The sequence below is a fragment of the Schistocerca piceifrons genome, chromosome 3 (assembly GCF_021461385.2).
Source record: "Schistocerca piceifrons isolate TAMUIC-IGC-003096 chromosome 3, iqSchPice1.1, whole genome shotgun sequence".
NCBI lineage: Eukaryota > Metazoa > Arthropoda > Insecta > Orthoptera > Acrididae > Schistocerca > Schistocerca piceifrons.
This window is the reverse complement of record NC_060140.1, coordinates 885,394,128-885,411,922: the sequence shown is the minus strand read 5'-3', so window position 1 is coordinate 885,411,922 and position 17,795 is coordinate 885,394,128. Positions and strand designations below refer to the sequence as shown.

At 44.5% G+C, this 17,795-nt stretch overlaps 1 protein-coding gene across 1 annotated transcript in view; it reads left to right on the top strand.

Moving 5' to 3' along the window:
• The window catches only part of LOC124789156 (cytochrome P450 6k1-like), an 82,587-nt gene that overhangs the window by 48,978 nt on the left and 15,814 nt on the right, over positions 1–17,795 (top strand). The window contains exons 5-6 of the mRNA XM_047256450.1: positions 8,045–8,244; positions 15,108–15,329. Coding sequence (XP_047112406.1) covers positions 8,045–8,244; positions 15,108–15,329 — 422 coding nt within the window. The remainder of the gene's footprint in view (positions 1–8,044; positions 8,245–15,107; positions 15,330–17,795) is intronic.

Genomic DNA, 17,795 nt, shown 5'->3' with positions numbered 1-17,795 from the left:
TTAGATGGGGCTGTTTATACTGATCCAGACTCTGTCGCTGATCATTTTGCTGAGAATTATGCTTGTGCATCTGTGTCTGAGGTCTACCACCCCACACTTGGCACATAAAACAGCGAGTGGAGCAAATGCACCATCTTTTAGTACCCACCATCTGGAACCAAATAATCCTACATTCAGTGAATGGGAATTCTCCAGTGCCCCAGCCCATTGTCCTGATACTCCCACAGGGCCAAATCACATCCAGAATCAAATGCTGAAACATTTCTCAGGGGATTGTCAGTGTCACATCCTTGCGCTCTTTAAATGGACATAGAACAAGGGTGAGTTCCCATCTCAGTGGCGAGTAAGCGGGATAGTTCCGGTACTGAAACCAAGCAAGAACCTCCTAGAGATGAACAGTTATCGCCCGATCAGCCTTACCAACGTTCTCTGTAAGTTGCTCGACTGCATGGTGAGCATGCAGCTGTGTTGGCTCCTTGAGTTTCAAGGCCTTTTGGCTACATCTCAGGCTGGTTTTCGCAAAGGCAGCTCCACTGCTGATAATTTGGTTCACCTGGACTCCACCACCCAGACGGACGGGCTTTCCACGTCGTCAGCATGTCATCGCTGTCTTTTTCGACATTCAGAAGGTTTATGTCACGACATGGAGTCACCACATCCTTAGTACGTTACACGAGTAGGGTCTCAAAGATCACGATTTTTGCCAAAAACTTCCTGCCATACTGTATGTTCCAGGTTCAAGTGGGTGCTTCACTCAGTACCCCTCACATCCAAGATAACATGGTACTGCTGGGCACTATGCGCGTATCTTCCGCTTTCTGGTGGTAGCTGTGAGGTCTTCGGTATCACCCTCCTTATATGTTGATGATTTTTGCTTTTATTATTGGCCCTTTATCATGGGTGTTCCTGAGAGTCACCTAAACGGTGCCTTGCAAAAGGCGCAGTCATGGGCTCTCACCCATGGCTTCCGTTTTCAGCTCACAAGACTCATGCCATGCACTTCTGTTGCTATCGTACTGCCCATCCACATCCAGATCTTCTCCTAGTTGTGAATTGTATTTGAGATACACCGCTTTTTAGGACTGGTCTCTGGTTCCCAGCTTTCGTGGCTGATCACTCTATTCTTTTGTGGCTCTACAAAGCCTTGATTCTCTTCCATCTTGATTGCGGGAGTCTTGTCTGTGGTTCAGCATCACCCTTAGCATTACGGCTGCTAAACCCCCTTGATGATTCTGTTCTTTTCCCTATAAGCGAGCTTCATCTCACACACCAGTGACCCAGAACTGCGCCTACAGTTGTTGCATGCCTGCAATGTCTCTTTCCAGAAGTGTAGCTCCCTCCACTGTCGCCTCTGGTGAGGAAGAAAGCGCATCTGCCCCCACACAAGGTTGCACTCCAACTTCGCATTTGTCTCGAAATCCCCATTGGTCCTGCAGAGTGCAGTTAACTCCGCTCTCTGCCAAACGGGTGCAGTGTGTTCACTGGTGAATTGATGGCCATAAAACTAGCCCTTAGTCATGTTCGTTCTTGCATTGGCAAGGGTATCCTAATCTGTAGTGATACCTTTAGCAACCTTCAGGCTATAGACTAATACTACTCTCCTCATCCACTGGTTACTGCTATCCAGGATCTTGGCTCACAGTTCCATGAAGCAGGATGACCAGTCGTATTGGTCTGGACCCCAAGTCATGGTGGCATTTCGGGAATTGAACGAGATGAACAGTTAGTGAAGCTGTCCACCAGGATGCCAAGTCTGGAAATGGGGCTCCCAGAACTGGACCTTTGGTCTTTTATACACCATCGACTGCTGGAAGTCTGGAATTCTGTATGGTCTACCCCAATCTCCCCATAAAAATTGAGGACAGTTAAGGAGACCACAGCCACATGCCAGTCTTTCCTGCGAAAGTCTCACAGGGATTCATCATCCTCCATAGACTCTCCATTGGCCACACTTGGCTGACTCATGGCCACATTCTCTGGTGTGAGAATACCCTTCACTGCTGATTCAAAGCCCCGTGACAGTGGCTCACTTTCCCATAGACTGCTGTCATTTGGCTGTTTTGAGAGGGAATCTCAATCTTCCTGGCACGCTACCTCTGGTGCTAACAGACTAGGCCAAAACAGCTGATCTGGTGTTATGTCTCGCTCACAAAGGTAGTCTCTATTTATCCCTGTAAGGTAGTTCGTTCTGGCCTCATTGTCAACCTGAGAGGTTGGTGGCACCCTCTCATGCTCCCACCCTCCCTTCCACGAGTGCCTTGGCAGACCTTCCTCGGTGTCCCAGCCTGGATTCTACCTTTCCACCTTTTTATCCTCTTTATTCCTTTTAATTTCCTGGTTTTAATACCTTGCCTTGACTGATCTTTTAACGACTTGCCTGTGCTGTTTTTTTTCTGGTTTTTATATATGGCTTTTTATTGTGTTAGCTAACCTTAGCGTTTCCATGATTTACCTTTCGCTTCCTGCCTTTGGCGACTACTCCTGATCTGTCACTTAGCGGATGAAGGGACTGATGACCTTGCAGTTTAGTCTCCTCCAGTCCAAACCAACCAATCAACCTGTGTCTATCTTGATAGTGGCGTATCGCCCCACTACTCACGATTCTTGGTGGCAGTGAAGTCAAACACCACAGTTTCCAAATATTTTCAATTATAATGATGTGGCAAAATTCATGGGAAGGCAATATGCACATATACAGATGGCGGCAGTACCACATACACAAAGTATAAAAGGGCTGTGCGCTGGCATAGCTGTCATTTGTACTCAGGTGATACATCTGAACAGGTTTCCGACGTTGTTATGGCTGCAGTACGGGAATTAACAGACTTGAATGTGGAATGATAGTTGGCGCTAGATGCTTGGGACATTCCGTTTCGGAAATCGTTACGAAATTTAGTATTCCACGATCCACAGTGTCGAGAGCGTGCTGAAAATACCAGATTTCAGGCATCACCTCTCACCACGGACACGCAGTGGCCGAGGGCCTCCACTTAACGATTGAAAGCAGCGCTGTTTGCGTAGAGCTGTCTTTGTTAATGGACAAACAACACTGCGTGAAATAACCGCAGAAATCGATGTTGGACGTACGACGAATGTATCCGTTGGGACAGTCCGGCTAAATTTGCCGTTAATGGGCTATGGCAGCAGACGACCAACACGAGTGCCTTTTCTAACAGCACAACATCGCCTTCAATGCCTGTCCTGGGTTCGTTAGCATATCAGTTGGACCCTACACGTCTGGAATATCGTGGTGTGGTCAGATGAGCCTCGATTTCAGTTGGTAAGAACTGATGGTAGGGTTCGAGTGTAGCGAGACCCCACGAAGCCATGGAATCAGGTTGTCCTTAAATGGTGTGGGCTATGTTTACGTGGAACTGACTGGAACCTCTGGCCCAGCTCAACCGACCATTCTCTGGAAATGCTTATTTTAAGCTACCTGGAGACATTTGCAGCCATTTATGGACTTCCCCTTCTCAAACAACGATGTTGTGTCACTAGGACACAATTATTCGCGATTGCTGGGAAGAAAATTCTGGGAAACTCGAGAGTATGATTTGGCCACCCAAACCTCCAGGCAAACTCATTGTACATCTACGGTACGTAACCGAGAGTTCAGTTCCTGCCCGAAATTCTGCACTGGCAGCACTTTCGCAATTATGGATGGCTATAGACACAGACTTGCTGAGTATTTCTGCAATGGACTTCCAACGACTTGTACAGTCAGTGCCACATCAGTTGATGCACTAAACCAGGCCAAAGCAGGTCCCATATGACATTAGGAAGTATCCTATGACTTCTGTACATCAGTCCCTACGACTGACCGACATGGAGACAAAGTCTAAATGTTACTTTATTTACTTTAATAAACACTGCAGATTCTCTACTGTCCACAACAATAAAACTTAGCGTGGATTGTTTAACCTTTGGCCTGGGTTCACTTCTGGAGTCGTCCACAGGATCCAACGTGAAAGGGTGGAAACTAGGTCTTATACTCCGAATCCTTTTTCAGTATCCCTGCACCCGCTCCTCCACTTTCGAGACATAGCTCATCATGCTGACTTGCAGTTCTGGGTACACTGGCTGCTCCTACCCCTGAACGCGCTGTCTTGCCTTCTCGCGCTTCAGCCGCTGCCGACTAAATTGTGGTAGGCTCCAGGAATTAAAATTCAAATATGTCGACTACGTATACTGCGATCCTTATTCTGTTTTCGCTATTCTTATTATAATATAATACTGCCTCAGTTTTCTAGATAATTTCTTTTCTTAATTATTACATTACTGGCTACACTACTGGATAAAGAACTTAAGTCTTCTGATGAAGAATTATACTGATTTCTAAAGATAAATGACTAGTTGCATACTTAATTTCAATTTCTTTGAATGTAACAGTAGCTATTTTATGCTTTAATTCAGTTATAGATAGGTGACAGTGCACAAGAAGCCTAAAACAAATGCAAAAAACCACTTTACGTTACAAATATAAACTACACTACTGACCATTAAAATTGCTACACCACGAAGATGACATGCTACAGACACGAAATTTAACCGACAGGAAGAAGAAGCTGTGATATGCAAATGATTACCTTTTCAGAGCATTCACACAAGGTTGGCGCCGGTGGCGACACCTAAAACGTGCCGACATGAGGAAAAAAAAGGTCAAATGTGAGTGAAATCTTATGGAACTTAACTGCTGAGGTTATCAGTCCCTAACCTTACACTCCTTAACCTAAATTATCCTAAGAACAAACACACACATTCATGCCCGAGGGAGGACTCGAACATCTGCCGGGAACAGCCGCACAGTCCATGACTGCAGCGTGGCATGAGGAAAGTTTCCAACCGATTATTTCTCACACACATACAGCAGTTGACCGGCGTTGCCTGGTGAAACGTTGTTGTGATGCCTCGTTTAAGGTAGAGAAATGCATACCATCAAATTTCCGACTTTGATAAAGGCCGCATTGTAGCCTATCGCAATTGCGGTTTATCGCATCGCGACATTGCTGCTCGCGTTGGTCGAGATCTAATGATTGTTAGCAGATTATGGAATCGGTGGGTTCAGGAGGGTAATATGGAACGCCGTGCTGCAGCCCAACAGCCTCGTATCACAGGCATCTTATCCGCATGGCTGTAACGGATCGTGCAGCCACGTCTCGATCCCTGAGTTAACAGATGGGGACGTTTGCAAGACAACAACCATCTGCACGAACACTTCGACGACGTTTGCGGCAGCATGGACTATCAGCTCGGAGACCATGGCTGCGATTACCCTTGACGCTGCATCACAGACAGGAGCGCCTGCGATGGTGTACTCAACGACGAACCTGGCTGCACGAATGGAAAAAAGTCATTTTTTCGGATGAATCCAGGTTCTGTTTACAGCATCATGATGGTCGCATCCGTGTTTGGCGTCATCGCGGTGAACGCACATTGGAAGCGTGTATTCGTCATCGCCATACTAGCGTATTGCCCGGCGTGATGGTATGGGGTGCCATTGGTTACACGTCTCGGTCACCTCTTGTTCGCATTGACGGCGCTTTGAACAGTAGACGTTACATTTCAGATGTGTTACGACCCGTGGCTCTACCCTTCATTCGATCAATGTGAAACCTTACATTTCAGCAGGATAATGCACGACCGCATGTTGCAGGTCGTGTAAGAGCCTTCCTGGATACGGAAAATGTTTGACTGCTGCCCTGGCCAGCACATTCTCCAGATCTCTCACCAACTGAAAACGTCTGGTCAATGGTGGCCAAGCAACTGGCTCGTCACGATACGCCAGTCAATGCTCTTGATGAACTGTAGTATCGCGTTGTAGCTGCATGGGCAGCTGTACTTGTACAAGCCATCCAAGCTCTGTTTGACTCAATGCCCAGGCGTATCAAGGCCGTTATTACGGCCAGAGGTGGTTGTTCTGGGTACTAATTTCTCAGGATCTATGCACCCAAATTGCGTGAAAATGTAATCACATGTCAGTTCTAATATAATATATTTGTCCAATAAATACCCGTTCATCATCTGCATTTCTTCTTGGTGTAGCAATTTTAATGGCCAGTAGGGTATACTTAATTGTTTACGTCGTTTACTTATCAATTTGGGTGTCGTGGTGTTTTGTTACCATAGTGACACATCTCAGGTTAACTAACTTCTGTGGGGACAGGAAGGGCAACTACCCACAAAGACAAAGCAAAATAAATTTGATAAATAATGAAAAACCAGAGGACCCTCGTAGAACGGTATTAACTATAGAAAAGAAAAAGACTCTTTGAGATAGTGGTTATCTCTGCTCTAGAGTCTACATGTATGTGGAGGCATCGTTCGTGCAAATGATGACCTTGATACCAGAGTCTTGGGAAGAAAAAGTTCTTATTGTACCTCCAGACTGCGTTGTTGACGACCCTTATCACGCCATGTGAGCTCCGGTGTAGTGCACTGTTTGTGCATACGGTACGACTTTCATCGCAAGGGCTCTTGTGGCGCCTCGTCTTTATTGTAACACTCTGGGCAGACCCTACTTCCTTAGTTAGTAGCTCTCTGTCTTTTGAAGATGGCCGAGTGATATACTTTATTTAATGTAAGCGAAACCAGACCGGAATCACTGGTAAAAGTATACTGGCATTGGTTACTGGACAACAGCCAACTCATCGACAGAATACAGGAACAAGCGCATCGAGATTCAATGTCCAACCCCGAAACAGCATCAGTAGTCATCAGAATGACATGCTGGTGGCAGAAACGTCTGGAATACACGAGCTGACAGTACGACATGAGGTGGTTGTTTTGATAGGGCGTCAATAGTTAATGTAGTGGTGTTGCTGGGCCTAGGGTATCTGGTTATGACAGAGAACAAAAGACTGCTTGCATCGCGAACTGTGCAGTTCGGTGACCCTATCGATAGACACTACTGATGTCGAAGGAGGTAGAAATATCACTCCTCCTTGGAACCCAGGCAAGTGGTAAGAAATGGCCGGGTTTATGTTGAGGAATGCTGGGAGGCAACCAGTGAATATGTATTATAATTCGAAGCTGGTTCTTATTGTAAGAGGGCTTTTTTTCAGCCTCCAACTGTTCGCGAAATGCAAACCACGGTAAAAACAAAAATGCTTCATATGCAACATTTAGCTACACATTCAAGTTGCTTCACTAGATAGCCACCGCTTCGACTTAGACATTTGTCGTAGCGTGGTACCAGCATTCCAATAGCCTAGCCATAAAAGGTAGTCGCCTGTGATCTCCGCTAACTGCGTAAGCTGCTCTGTAGCTCGTTGTCTGTGCCAAAATGCTATGCTCATAGCCAGCGATTCACATGAGCGAAGAAATGAAAATCAGGGGAAGCCAACACTAGATAAATGTATTCTGGGTGATTTACTCGCCACGTATTATGCTGTATCAACCCATTTGCACAGTTTTTAACTGTAATGCTTGTCTAATTGCGTTAAATCTCTTATGTACGATTATAGCTGTTAATGAGTAGGTTACGACAGTATTTTAAATTTTTAAAATTTGTCAGTAATTATATGAGATACTGAAAAACAGTTTCTTTTTCCACTGGGAGCCATTAGATAGACAACGTACAACTGCAGTGATGTTGATGGACCTGAGAATACCTAAAACACGAATCCAAAACAACCCAATAAAATAAAAATTTGACCATCCACTACACAGATCCTCTTTAGTTCTCAGTGATTTTTTTAAAAAAAAAAGAACTTTCGCATGCTGTCGTTCCCCTCCCCATACCGTGGAGCGCTGGGGAATAATTTTCGTTGTTTCTGGACCATGCCGAAGGTGACGCACCTCAGGGAGCTCAAAGTTCGTTAGCTGGGTACGTAGGGAACTCAACCTTCGTTGGCTTGGTAGAGATGTGGTGAATATGGTTTTTCCTACCTGGGGAGTGGTGAGCGCCGACATTCTTCTGTAGCCGCAAACTGTGGGCATCCTTCAGTGACTACGAAGTGGCGCGGAGGTGAAACCTTGTGTGGTACAGGGTACATTTTAGGAGTTGTTGTATTAATATTAATTAACTGTTACTTTTCCATTGCAGGTTAAAAGGTGGACCGTCGGCAGTCAGCAAATATTTTCAACAGATGGTTGTAGACACTGTCGCTTACAGAGAGAAGAATAACTTTAGACGGAAAGATTTCATGGATCTTCTTATTCAGCTCAAAAATAAGGGGTTCGTCGATCCTGACAAAGGACAGGAAGCGGAGGGTGAGCAACATGAGGACATCGCCACTACCGACAGTAAGTTGTTCTGTTTTATTGCATTGCGGCTTTGTGGTATATTCACAGTACCAGTAGACTTGCGGTAGCGTTCCCTCTTCTCGCGCACGGGGTTCCGGGTTCGATTCCCTGCGGGATCAGGGATTTTCCCTGCCTCGAGATGACTGGGTGATGTTGTGTCATCATCATCATTCATCCCCATTACGGTCGGACGAAGACAATGGCAAACCACCTCCGCTAGGACCTTGCCTAGTAAGGCGGTGCGGGTTTCCCGCATCGTCCCCTACGCTCCTCGGAGTATGGGACCTCATCATCATCATCAATACCTCCTGTTGCTTCTATGTCTTCACTGTCTATAGGAAGAGGATGTGGGAGGCGGAGGTAAAACGATGTACACCGTTTGTTTAAGGGTCGTATAAATCCTGTTCCATGTATTTTCAAGTTCTACAGGTTATCTGCTGCACTCCTGTATTGGATATTGGGAAAGAGTCCAGCATTTAGCATAACACATATAACAAAATTCCTCAAACCACAAACAGGACATGCCAGTGGAACCGTCGTGAATGGGTCGTTAATTCTATCCTAGACTCGGTCACCTACGTGTCTACTCAGAGATGAGCACTTAGGTATAAAAACGTACAATGTGCTTATTATATAAACTGCTTTCACATATCACACACTCGTAGCTTTCCAAGTAGTGTGTTACGACACAATATTTTTTCTCATCAGCCTCATTTATTTCTCGGATTTAGAGCTATGGGCCTTTAGGTAGAAAAGTGTCTTGGAAGAAGCAGTATGAAAATCTCCATTCCCAAGAGTGTAGCTATGTACGAAAAGTACAGTTAGTAAGTGTTACTTAAATCCTACACACTGTATCTCCTTATAATTTAGCCTAATTAATTCTAGAAAACATTTAACGAAATTCAGTTGCAGCAGGTAATTGTGTCAGGTAGTTGTGATATAAGTTACTGTTATATCTTAGCTTTAGTTTGGCCACTGACAACAAAATGAAAGGCACAGCTTCCGCAGAATAACGTGGCATTTGTACAGAAACGCAGGCGCGTCATGTGTGCTGGCCGATTCCAGCCAGTCTTTTCGAAAGGGGTGACATTCTGTTGCTGACCTGCTCACATTAACAGTGCTCGATGCTGTCTGCGGGGCGGCTGGTGGATTTTATGCTGTTATATAATGTTTGGTTTATAATGTAATGTAGAAAAGATGCATTTCCCGGCCGATTAACCTTATGTGGGGCGGCGAGTGGAATTAATTGTTATATAAATGTTCCTATTATTTATGCTGCCTTTTGCCGTTCTCAACACTGGCTCTCTAACTACAATATTGGTAACCAGAAAGTGATTAGCAAAACGTGAAGCCTGTAATTATAATTCCTAGTGCCCACTTCATCTGAGAAATACACTTATAGCTCTGAGGAATTAGGAGATTGACTGGGATTCATAATCAAAAACGATCCTGTAAAAACGTTCGCTATATTCTGAAAGTCACAGATCAAAAAAAAAAAAAAGAATCCACACAATCCAACTACTAGAGCAGTTCAGAGTGTAATTCGCTGATGCAACTATAACTGTCCAAATTAAATGTTTAAGTGAATGCTCGCCATAATTTGATGATAATGTTCATCAAACGCCATACTAAATAATGGTAGAATGTTTGTCCCGCGGCGGCACGTGAAAATACGACATACGCAAACTGAAGATAGATCATTAAAGTCATCCCAGAATTAACACTTCACTCGAAAATGATTTAATGGTTATGCGTATCCCGAGTAACTCAATACGGCATCCGAGGCTGTTTATAGCAATGATACCGACGCGACGCGACTCCCGACACAGATGGTGTGCTATTCAGCGTCTGGAGAGAACTGGGGCCTTTCTTCCTCGCGCAGCGTTCTTATATATAAAGCCGCGGTGCGGACGGCTAAGGGAACGCCTCATCAAATCGGCTCTCCCGACTAGCCGCTGGGCTAGTAATGCACCACTTTAAGTTATCGAATAAATCATTGCTTCCTTTGCTGATGGACGATGAAGCTCTCAATTTAAATGTGCAATCAGCACACAGGTAAGTAATCATAATAAAAGTCTGACGTGGCTAAGTCAATTATTTTGGGCGAGAGAATTAATTTAATTACACTACACGCAGTAGACGAGCTCTGAACTTGCCCTTTGGCGATACGCTATCGCTGTAGTTCTATAGTTATTCAATTGAAACTTCTCACATCTTTATGATTATAGCGGATCTCCATTCTACTTAACTTTAAACATCCTAGCCTTATTTATTAGCCTACTTAATCTATCTTGCTTCCTTAATTTTTAAGACAAAAACCAGAAAATATTGAATTTCAACTAAAATCTTAATTTGTGAGATCCAGAAGACTGTTTCTACTAAATTATTATGAAAAAGGAATCTAAATACAAATTTTTAATTCTCTAGCTCTTTTCTGTTGCGCCAATCATTTTTACAGAAAAACGTCCAAATTTCGAAAATGGTTAAAGTTATTGAACTCACATTCAACACATATTGTTTTAGTATTACTCCTGACATGCTAGAAACGTTTCAGGTTATTTACTTGATTTTTAAAGTATTGCGCAACATTTATGACGTCAGAGCTAGTTACAGTGGACTAGGCTGGCACACAATGGAAAGACGGATGTGAATTTTATACAGCGTGAGTAGGCTGCTTTCCTACATGTCCCTTTACGACATACCACTGCACCGCAATCTTCACAGCAGAGTATGTTCTTCATAATCATCCACCTATGATTATACACAGAATTGGGGAGAAGAGCAATCTGTGGCACAACTTGACTAGAAGAAGGGTCGGTTGGTAGAACACGTTCTGAGGCATCAAGGGATCACCAATTTAGTGGTGGTGGTGGTGGTTGTTGGGATGTATAAGGGGGACTAAACAGCTAAGGTCATCAGTCCCCCAACCAATTTAGTACTGGAGGGAAGCGTGGAGGGTAAAAATCGTAGAGGGAGAGTAAGAGATGAATACGCTAAGCAGATTTGGAAGGATGTAAGTTGCAGTAGTTGTCCGGAGATGAAGAGACTTGCACAGAATAGGGTAGCATGGGGAGCTGCATCAAACCTGTGTGTGGACTGAAGACCAGAACAACAACACGATTATATCTGACGCCACTAGATTTTCTTCGGAGAAGCAAACGAGAAAGCAGATTTGTGTGACGTATCGCGTAATCGAAATTTGGTGGATTTCTTTTAGTACTCGTGTGAATAATTTCACACTTTTCTTTGTTTAGGGTCAATTTCCCCTTTTCCCACCATACAGATATCTCATCTAAACGATTTTGCAAATCGTTTTGTTCATCTGATGAATTTACAAGACGATAAGTGACAGCATTATCTGCAAACAATCTAAGACTACTACTCAGATTGCCTCCTATGTCGTTAATATACACTCCTGGAAATGGAAAAAAGAACACATTGACACCGGTGTGTCAGACCCACCATACTTGCTCCGGACACTGCGAGAGGGCTGTACAAGCAATGATCACACGCACGGCACAGCGGACACACCAGGAACTGCGGTGTTGGCCGTCGAATGGCGCTAGCTGCGCAGCATTTGTGCACCGCCGCCGTCAGTGTCAGCCAGTTTGCCGTGGCATACGGAGCTCCATCGCAGTCTTTAACACTGGTAGCATGCCGCGACAGCGTGGACGTGAACCATATGTGCAGTTGACGGACTTTGAGCGAGGGCGTATAGTGGGCATGCGGGAGGCCGGGTGGACGTACCGCCGAATTGCTCAACACGTGGGGCGTGAGGTCTCCACAGTACATCGATGTTGTCGCCAGTGGTCGGCGGAAGGTGCACGTGCCCGTCGACCTGGGACCGGACCGCAGCGACGCACGGATGCACGCCAAGACCGTAGGATCCTACGCAGTGCCGTAGGGGACCGCACCGCCACTTCCCAGCAAATTAGGGACACTGTTGCTGCTGGGGTATCGGCGAGGACCATTCGCAACCGTCTCCATGAAGCTGGGCTACGGTCCCGCACACCGTTAGGCCGTCTTCCGCTCACGCCCCAACATCGTGCAGCCCGCCTCCAGTGGTGTCGCGACAGGCGTGAATGGAGGGACGAATGGAGACGTGTCGTCTTCAGCGATGAGAGTCGCTTCTGCCTTGGTGCCAATGATGGTCGTATGTGTGTTTGGCGCCGTGCAGGTGAGCGCCACAATCAGGACTGCATACGACCGTGGCACACAGGGCCAACACCCGGCATCATGGTGTGGGGAGCGATCTCCTACACTGGCCGTACACCACTGGTGATCGTCGAGGGGACACTGAATAGTGCACGGTACATCCAAACCGTCATCAAACCCATCGTTCTACCATTCCTAGACCGGCAAGGGAACTTGCTGTTCCAACAGGACAATGCACGTCCGCATGTATCCCGTGCCACCCAACGTGCTCTAGAAGGTGTAAGTCATCTACCCTGGCCAGCAAGATCTCCGGATCTGTCCCCCATTGAGCATGTTTGGGAGTGGATGAAGCGTCGTCTCACGCGGTCTGCACGTCCAGCACGAACGCTGGTCCAACTGAGGAGCCAGGTGGAAATGGCATGGCAAGCTGTTCCACAGGACTACATCCAGCATCTCTACGATCGTCTCCATGGGAGAATAGCAGCCTGCATTGCTGCGAAAGGTGGATATACACTGTACTAGTGCCGACATTGTGCATGCTCTGTTGCCTGTGTCTATGTGCCTGTGGTTCTGTCGGTGTGATCATGTGATGTATCTGACCCCAGGAATGTGTCAATAAAGTTTCCCCTTCCTGGGACAATAAATTCACGGTGTTCTTATTTCAATTTCCAGGAGTGTAGATCAGGAACAGTAGAGAGCCTAGAACACTTCCTTGAGCAACGCCGGATATTGCTTCTGTTTTAATCGATGGCTTTCTGTCTGTTATTACCAACTGTGACCTTTCTGATAGGAAATCACGAATCAAGTCGCACAACAGAGGCGATATTCCATAGGCACTCAGTTTGGTTAGAAGACGCATGTGAGGAACGCTGTCGAAAGCCTTCTGGAAATCTAAAAATACGGAATCAATTTGACATTCCCTGTTGATAGCACTCATTACTTCATGAGTATAAAGAGCTAGTCGTTTTTCGCAAGAACGATATTTTCTGAATCCGTTCTGACTATGTGTCAATAGCTCGTTTTCTTCGAGGTACTTCATAATGTTCGAATACAGTGTATGTTCCAAAACCCTACTGCAAATCGACGTTAGTGATATGGGCCTGTAATTCAGCGGATTACTCCTATTTCCATTTTTGGGTATTGGTGTGACTTGAGCAATTTTCCATTCTTTAAAAAAAATGGCTCTGAGCACTATGGGACTTAACTTCTAAGGTCATCAGTCCCCTAGAACTTAGAACTACTTAAACCTAACTAACCTAAGAACATTACACACATGCATGCCCGAGGCAGGATTCTAACATGCGACCGTAGCGGTCGCGCGGTTCCAGGCTGTAGCGCCTAGAGCCGCTCGGCCACGCTGGCCGGCTCCATTCTTTAGGACGGATCTTTCAGTGAGCGAGCGGGTTGTATATAATTGCTAAATATGGAGCTATTGTATCAGCATACTGTCAGAGGAACATGACTGGTATACCATCTGGATCGGAAGCCTTGCCTTTATTAAGTGATTTAAGCTGCTGTGCTACACCGAAGATACCTACTTCTATGTTTCTCATCTTAGCAGTTGTTCTTGATTTGAATTCAGGAATATTTACTTCGTCTTCCTTGGTGATGGACTTTTGGAAAACCGTGTTTAACAACGCTGATTTGGTGGCACTACTCTTACTCATCCAAACATAAATAAATAAATAAATCAAAAATAGACTTTTTCCTCTACAGACGTGCCTTCTACTTATCATCAAAAAAAAAATCTCCCACTATGAATCTACACAGTATTTACCAACACTGCTCGAACACCATATCTGTCTTGATAATTAAAGGAAGCTCTTGTTGCTATCTTGCAGTATATTTAGAAAACGAATTCAGTGTTATACGTCACAAACGCCAATGACCAGCTCCGATAATACTCTCGACAAACGTTTACGTAGACCATTTAATTAACCACAATCATAAAAAAATTCTTCGCAGTTAATGTCGAGATATTCTACGATTCACTTTGAAGACGGCTTGTAGCTTCTGTGGTCCATGTTATCTTTTGTAGGTGGCTCTGTTGTCATACCTGACTGAGTCAGAAAATGACACATGTAACATAGTTACACCCACTGTTAATATACATTTATAAGATCCAAGTTTATCCATTCCGTAATTTTCCGCAAAGCAAATAAGTCTAATCAGCGGTTAGACGTTCCGACGGGTGGAAAAGTACTAATGACACTTACTGAGATCAGACTTACAAAGCTGGATCTTACGTTATATGATGGAACTATTCTCGGATTTGAAATGAATTTATTAGTCTTAATTTTCTGCTTTCTCCCGACCTCTCAAAAAATCACCTACTAGGAAATTTTCATTCTCAGTTATATGTAGTCCGTACATCTAATCGACAATACTGATATTATTTACTTTCATTTCACTATCGAATCATAAAACAGTTAAGCCCTGGTAAGGCTACACTACTACCTTACTTGTTGGAGGTATATTTTAAAAGAAATTGCGCAGGTTTCAATAGAATAAAGCACTACCTCAAAGGAGCTACAGTATTAACTATTTCACCAACTGATGTGCTATGTCAGATGTGATTGGATAACACTGTCTCAGATCATAATTTTAGGCTCTAAAATGTTTCTGATCAATTTCATACGAAGTTGACCTACACCAAATGACACTGCCGTTCACATTTCCATGTTTAAGTATCGTCTGTCTTTTTGCAGAATTATCGATGGGAGACTTGGCTGCACAGGCGTTTATCTTCTTTGGGGCGGGCTTCGAGACGTCTTCGACAGCGACGAGCTTTACTCTGCACGAGTTGGCTTTCAACCCTGACATACAGAGCAAACTACACGATGAAATCGACACAGTGCTCAGGGAAAACGACGGCGAAATTACTTACGACGCCATCGCCAGAATGACCTACCTTGACAAGGTTTTATCAGGTAAGGAAAAGCAATCTTTAAATCATAGTTGGCTATCAGTTCTTAAGCGTTTACCTTCTTTTCAAACCATTAAAAGCGCAACATTTTGTCCTAAATATTTTCACACTATGCATAGTTTACTCTTCGTGCACAGATAGGACAGAATAAAAGACATCATCAGTCAGAGCTGAGCTGGGAGGGGGGGAGGGGGAGGTAATTGGTGGTGGAGGGGATGGGGGGGGGGAGTGTGGTTCTTCAACACTTAGGTTAAATGGCGGGAGGAGAATGGAAGGTCATAGACTAAACGTTCCGTCAACGTCTACTTCTTCGCATACTGAGCATTAGCTCGGATTTAAGTCTTATTTGGTGAACCTTCTCATCACTGAACCCATTCACAAAAATCATAGAAAACAAATTACAAGAAACTGTAGCGACGTCTATACGCGGGTTAAAGTAGCCAAACTTTTAATTAGAGCTCAGATAACAAGCAAGCGATGAGTACACTTGGAATGTGTAAGAAAGATGGATAGATAAACTATAGATATAATGTTAAAAATAACAGTAATTTCACTGGGAAACCTTGAAAGATTAATATGTAAGTTGAAAGTGGAACAGGGGGGGAGAGAAGGGAAAGGGTTTACTGATGTCAGCTGCATCAGGACAACACGCGGAATCATCAGAAGTGACTTGTGAAAACGTGTACCGTACCAGAGATCGCCAGCTTACTGTGCAGGTGCGTTAACCATTGCGCCACCCGGACACAGTTTTTATCGCAACTGCGCGCACTATTCGGCACGCCCCCCGGCCGACCCAAACTCCCCCCGAGCGCCACCTATCCGCAATCCCTGTCCAGTTCCTTCACGCTCGTTACTCTCAGCAGATCAGACGGACTTGTGCATCCACACTGAAGAAGGTGGATCCATTCCTCATTTGTTGTTGTTGTTGTTGTCATCAGTCCAGAGAATGGTTTGATGCAGCTCTCCATGCTACCCTATCCTGTGCAAGCTTCTTCATCTCCAAGTACCTACTGTAACCTACATCCTTCTGATTCTGCTTAGTGTATTCATCTCTTGGCCTCCCTCTACAATTTTTATCCTCCACGCTGCCCTCCAATACTAAATTGGTGATCCCTTGATGCCTCTTCTCCCCAATCCTGTTCAGTACCTCCTCATTAGTTACGTGATACGTCCATCTAATATTCAGCATTCTTTTGTAGCACCACATTTCGAAAGCTTCTACTCTCTTCTTGTCTCAACTGTTTATCGTCTACGTTTCACTTCCATACTCCACACAAATACTTTCAGAAATGACTTTCTGACACTTAAATTTATTCTCGATGTTAACAAATTTCTCTTCTTCAGAAACGCTTTCCTTACCATAACCAGTCTACATTTCATATCCTCTCTACTTGGATCATCATCAATTATTTTGCTCCCCAAATAGTAAAACTCATATACTACTTTAAGTGTCTCATTTCCTAATCTAATTCCCTCAGCATCACCTGATTTAATTCGACTATATTCCATTATCCTCGTTTTGCTTTGTTGATGTTCATCTTACATCCTCCTTTCAAGACATTGTCCATTCTGTTCAACTGCTCTTCCAGGTCCTTTGCTGTCTCTGACAGAATTACAATGTCATCGACAAATCTCGAAGTTGTAATTTTTTCTCCATGGATTTTAATTCCTACTCCAAATTTTTCTTTTATTTCCAATATTGCTTGCTCAATATAAAGATTGAATAACATCGGGGATAGACTACAACCCTGTCTCACTCCCTTCCCAACCACTGCTTCTCTTCCATATCAGCCGGCCGAAGTAGCCGCGCGGTTCTGGCGCTGCAGTCTGGAACCGCGAGACCGCTACGGTCGCAGGTTCGAATCCTGCTTCGGGCATGGATGTTTGTGATGTCCTTAGGTTAGTTAGGTTTAACTAGTTCTAAGTTCTAGGGGACTGGTGACCTCAGCAGTTGAGTCCCATAGTGCTCAGAGCCATTTGAACCATTTCTTCCATATCCCTCGACTCTTATAACTGCTATCTGGTTTCTCTACAAATTGTAAATAGACTTTCGTTCCCTGAATTTCATCCCTGCCACTTTCAAAATTCAAAAGAGAATATTCCAGTCAACATTGTAGAAAGCTTTCTCTACGTTTACAAATGCTAGAATTGTTGGTTTGCCTTTCCTTAATCTGTCTTCCAAGATAAGTCGTAGGGTCAGTATTGCCTCGTGTGTTCCAACATTTCTACGGAATCGAAACTGATCTTCCCCAAGGTCGGCTTCTACCAGTTTTTCCATTCGTCTGTAAGGAATTCGCGTTAGTATTTTGCAACCGTTACTTATTAAACTGCTAGTTCGGTAATTTTGACACCTGTCAACACCTGCTTTCTTTGGGGTTGGAATTATTATATTCTTCTTGAAGTCTGAGGGTATTTCGCGAGTCTCATACATCTTGCCCACGAGATGGTAGGGTTTTGTCAGGGCTGGTTG